The sequence below is a fragment of the Tachysurus fulvidraco genome, chromosome 21, assembly GCF_022655615.1.
Source record: "Tachysurus fulvidraco isolate hzauxx_2018 chromosome 21, HZAU_PFXX_2.0, whole genome shotgun sequence".
NCBI classification, from domain to species: Eukaryota; Metazoa; Chordata; class Actinopteri; order Siluriformes; family Bagridae; genus Tachysurus; species Tachysurus fulvidraco.
The window spans coordinates 21,427,056-21,432,055 of record NC_062538.1 but is presented as its reverse complement, the minus strand read 5'-3'; the positions used below and the strand labels follow the sequence as shown (position 1 = coordinate 21,432,055).

Genomic DNA, 5,000 nt, shown 5'->3' with positions numbered 1-5,000 from the left:
TTCACACTTACTTTTACAGATCCACAATCACTCGTAATAGAATGTGTGTGTGTGTGTGTGTGTGTGTGTGTGGTCTGTGTTTGAAAATTTTAGATCATAACAAATCACTCAGTATTACATCTATCAAACAAAACATTAAAAATAAGTCAGTTTAACTAGTTAACTGTATTCCCAAATGTATAATAGTGCATGTCTGGCAGCTTTCAGGTGGGAGGAGCTTAATCGTTATCCCATGTCAATCACAGTGTACTCGCTAATCTGTGAGCTCATGTATGAGAAAGAGACCAGAAAGAGAACAAACTCCTCTGGGTTTGTTACGCTGCCATGTGATGCAGCAGGAGCAGCAGTTTAGATTACATGTCTTAGACCAGTGGTCCCCAACCTTTTTTTCGCCGGTCAATGGACCGGTCAGTGTTTGATCATTTTACCGCGGCCCGCTGGGGGTGGGGGGTAGCGGCTATACAATTAAATTAAAATTAATAATTTTAATTTAATTGTATTTAAACATGCCTTTTTAACTCACTACGACGCTAAATCAATGAGAACCCTGAGCTTGTTTCTTTACAACGAGACGGTTCCATCTGTGGTAACAGGAGACGATGACACCCGAAGTGTGTCGCTTATGTCCAGTTTATTCCGTTGTTTTGTTTCGGTTGCCATCACTGCAGAAATCCCCGCTTCACACACACAGCATGTCGGAAATGGCGATAGTGATGTAAGTGCTGTGGTGACAATCTCAGGGTATTCCGCCATGACTTTAATCCAGAACACCGGCAGAGTTTCTAACTTTCTAACGACGTCTGTTTCGTGCTCATTTTTGCTAATTTGTGGGTTAAATTTGAGCAAACACAATATACACGTACACCAAGCAGTGTTAAACATGACAAAGTACCGGTGAACAGAGAGAAGAGCGATACACACCTTCTCTCTCCACCAAAGCTACAAAACCACTGCCAGGCGTCACCTAAACCCGGCCCGATAGCATGATATTTTGCGCATGCGCGGTATCGGTGCGGCTTTAGGTGACGTCCCTCAGCTCCCGGTTATTAACCTCTCGTCTATGGAAAGTCGCGCAAACCCGAGAGAAAAACACCACAGTAAATAACATGGAAATAATTTAATGTTCCTTGGGCGGCCCGGTACCATTTGGTCCACGGACCGGGGGTTGGGGACCACTGTCTTAGAGGAAGCACGTGACCTCATGATGTCTTCACCATCTACAACTGAGCTTCTACCCTGCTGCTGTTGTGTGTATCAGGTAACTCCTGGATCCAGGTGAGCCTGAACGAGGTGAAGAAGATCACGGGGGTGGTGATCCAGGGCTGCCCCTCTGCCGATCACTGGGTGACCATGTTTAGAGTCCAGACCAGCGTGGACGGCGTCTCCTGGACCGACTACAAAGTGGACGGGAACGTACGAGATGCTTTATTTCATTATTCATCAATATTTATCAGAAGTATTTGTTAATACTGCAGCACTGTCGAGATCTTGGTAAGACAAAACAAATTCGCAAGCTCCTTCCAATACGCTATGGTTACTATAGTAACAGCTTTTTCCACGTAAACTGGATTAAAATCGTGTGCAATAAAGAAAAAAGCAGGGAAGTCCATATATGGAAAATGGATAGGCATGAGACTGAATCCATATATGGACATAGAGAATATAAATGTGTGTGTGTGTGTGTGTTTGTGTGTGTGTGTGTGTGTGTGTGTGTGTGTGTCTTTTAGATAGTAGAGTTCTTTGGCACAGCAGACAGAGATTCTCTCGTTACTCAGCTTCTCGGGAACCCCGTGTCTGTGAAGTACATTCGAATCTTTCCAACAGAGTGGCACAACCAGGTCGGGCTGCGCTTCGAAATCCTCGGCTGCACGCCTGACTGTACGCTCACGTCCCTCATTAACACCACACACACACACACACACACTAGCCGTAAATGTCACTCCTCATCTAATCTAATCGTTATAGAAACTTTCTTGAGGTGATGTTCAGTGATGATCGAAACGATACTGAAGTGAGAGCCGACCATCAGAGACCTCGGTGTAACCATGGAAACACATGGACCCGGGATTCATGTTGATGTCATGATGAAGTTTTATTTTAATGTTAAGAGTTCTGAGGAAAAACATGAAAACATGGATGGTCATGGATGGTGTGTGTGTGTGTGTGTGTGTGTGTGTGTGTGTGTACAGATGCCATCAGTTGTATAGCAACACCCAACTTGGACCACTCTGTAGACAAACTGACGTAAGTGCTTTCATCCTTTCCTCGGGATCGTTTCACTCGTTACTTTTCATCGTCTTCTTCTGTAGAATGAATCTTTATGGTGTTTGGTTTCAGTGTCCACTGTCCTGCTGGTTGTGCTGAACAGTTCTACAGTGTGTTTGGAACCACGACTTACCGAGGGGTGAGAACAGATCACACACATCCGACATAACACCTCAGCTAACATCCTGGTTTTAAACCAAACATTTTTACCCTACAGTAGGTGCAACATCTCGGTGTCACGGTTTACTGCATGATGTCATGTTTAAATCCACCATCCGAGACCGTTAGCTAGCTGGGAATATAACGGAGCTGCATTAGCATTAACGCTGCATTGTTTTGTTTTAGTGACTTTGTTTTAAATCATAAAATCATCCACCATATAAAAGCTTCCTGAAATAGACTCAGTTCTTTCTGTTACAACTTAGTTCTGCCTCAGTTCCGTTTGCTCTGACTCGGTTCTGTTTGTTCTGACTCAGCTCTAAGTCAGTAGTCATTGTTGTGACTCGGTTCTGATTAAGTTCTCTTTGTTCTGACTCAGTTCTGAGTCAGTTCTCTTTCTTGTGACTCGGTTCTTCCTTGGTTCTGTTTGTTCGGACTCTGTCCTGAGTCAGTTCTCTTTCTTGTGACTCAGTTCTGCCCCAGTTCTGTTTGCTCTGACTCGGTTCTGTTTGTTCTGCCTCAGTTCTAAGTCAGTAGTCATTGTTGTGACTCGGTTCTGCCTCAGTTCTGATTGCTCTGACTCAGTTCTCCTTCTTGTGACTCGGTTCTGCCTCAGTTCTGATTGCTCTGACTCAGTTCTGTTTGTTCAGACTCAGTGCTGATTCAGTTCTCTTTCTTGTGACTCAGTTCTGCCTCAGTTCTGTTTGTGCTGACTCAGTTCTGAGTCAGTTCTCTTTCTTGTGACTCGGGTCTGCCTCAGTTCTGTTTGCTCTGACTCAGTTCTCTTTCTTGTGACTCGGGTCTGCCTCAGTTCTGTTTGCTCTGACTCGGTTCTGTTTGTTCAGACTCGGTTCTGAGTCAGTTCTCTTTCTTGTGACACGGTTCTGCCTCAGCTCTATTTGTGCTGACTCCGTTCTGACTCAGTTCTCTTTCTCGTGACTCGGCTCTGCCTCCGTTCTGTTTTCTCGGACTCAGTTCTATTTCTTCTGACTCAGTTGTAAGTCGGTAGTCGTTGTTGTGACTCGGTTCTGCCTCAGATCTGTTTGTGCTGACTCGGTTCTGAGTCAGTTCTCTTTCTTGTGACTCAGTTCTGACTCTGATCTGTTTGGTCTTACTTTATTTCTCTTTGTTGTGACTCAGTTCGGAGTCAACTCTATTTTTTCTGACTCCCGACACTGTTTCTTTCTTTCTCACTGAGATGCAACACTTTGGTGCATTATGTGTTGGCTTTAACAGAATGAAGCCTGTAAGCCAGTTGTACGGCAGCTCACGTAGGACAACTAGGTTCCTGTAAACGAGTCAGATTCGTTGGTAAAGGAAGAAACCTTGAGAGGAACCGGACTCAAGGGGGAACCTCATCCTCATATGGGTGACACTGGGGGTGTGATTGTAATATACAGTCAGTTAAATGTTGTATTGGTGTGAGGTTCAAGGACTTCTGATCTTCTGAGCACCACAGAGTCTAACTGGAGATGTCTCAGGATTCTTAGAGTCGGCCTCGGCTCAGTGGACGTCCGAAGGCTTCGTCCCACAGAGGACGTCGGGAGCCGGTACAGTGTCTGGATGCCTCGGGATGGGTACAAAGAGAGAAGCAGTGGAAAGGGATTAACATATCTGTTATCTGTTCATAAAAATGTGCAGGTCTGATGTACTAGTGCATGATATTATGGGATGTATTATATGGGTGTTCGTCTGACTAAAGAGATGAGTTTTTAATCTACGTTTAAACTGGGAAAGTGTGTCTGAGCCCCGAACACTATCAGGAAGACTGTTATAAAGTTTGGGAGCTAAATAAGAAAACGCTCTGCCATTTTCTAATTGAAAATGACTGTAATGTTGACATATTGTGTTACGCTGTAACAGAGAGCTGATTGGGAGCTGTTTGCTTGCAGGACTCTACGGTCTGCGCAGCTGCCATCCACGCCGGTGTGATCCTCAACGAGATCGGAGGAGATTGCACCGTCCTTAAAGCTCCCGGGCAGGACTTCTACGTCGGCTCCACCAGGAACGGCATCACCTCCAGGCAGTATGCAGTCATGTTGTTACCAAACTCTCATCGTCCTGATCAGCAGAGTTTCACACATACATGGACAGATTTTACCAACATGGCTGTCTGACTTTATGATATCACAGTAATTCCATGCGATCATGCAAGTAACAGCGTGCAAACATTTACAGTTTTGTTCTAGATCCTTTGTCTCCTTGCTACAGTGATAAAGGAGGCGCTTTATTGTTTATTAGAAAAGACTAGAATCTGGTAAAAAAAAAGCTGATCACTGAAAGGGAAAGGTGGGGGGGGTCACGGTGGCTTAACGGTTAGCACGTTCGCCTCACACCTCCAGGGTTGGGGGTTCGATTCCCACCTCCACCTTGTGTGTGTGGAGTTTGCATGTTCTCCCCGTGCCTCGGGGGTTTCCTCCGGGTACTCCGGTTTCCTCCCCCGGTCCAAAGACATGCATGGTAGGTCGATTGGCATCTCTGGAAAATTGTCCGTAGTGTGTGTGTGTGTGTGTGAGTGAATGAGAGTGTGTGTGTGTGTGCCCTGTGATGGGTTGGCACTCCGTCCAGGGTGTATC

General features: G+C 45.4%; 1 protein-coding gene across 1 annotated transcript in view; it reads left to right on the top strand.

Moving 5' to 3' along the window:
- LOC113650418 (macrophage mannose receptor 1) overlaps positions 1 to 5,000 on the top strand; it is a 32,122-nt gene that overhangs the window by 15,114 nt on the left and 12,008 nt on the right. Inside the window, exons 22-26 of the mRNA XM_047805923.1 lie at positions 1,259 to 1,413; positions 1,728 to 1,878; positions 2,190 to 2,244; positions 2,338 to 2,404; positions 4,317 to 4,450. Of these exons, the coding sequence (XP_047661879.1) occupies positions 1,259 to 1,413; positions 1,728 to 1,878; positions 2,190 to 2,244; positions 2,338 to 2,404; positions 4,317 to 4,450 (562 nt within the window). The remainder of the gene's footprint in view (positions 1 to 1,258; positions 1,414 to 1,727; positions 1,879 to 2,189; positions 2,245 to 2,337; positions 2,405 to 4,316; positions 4,451 to 5,000) is intronic.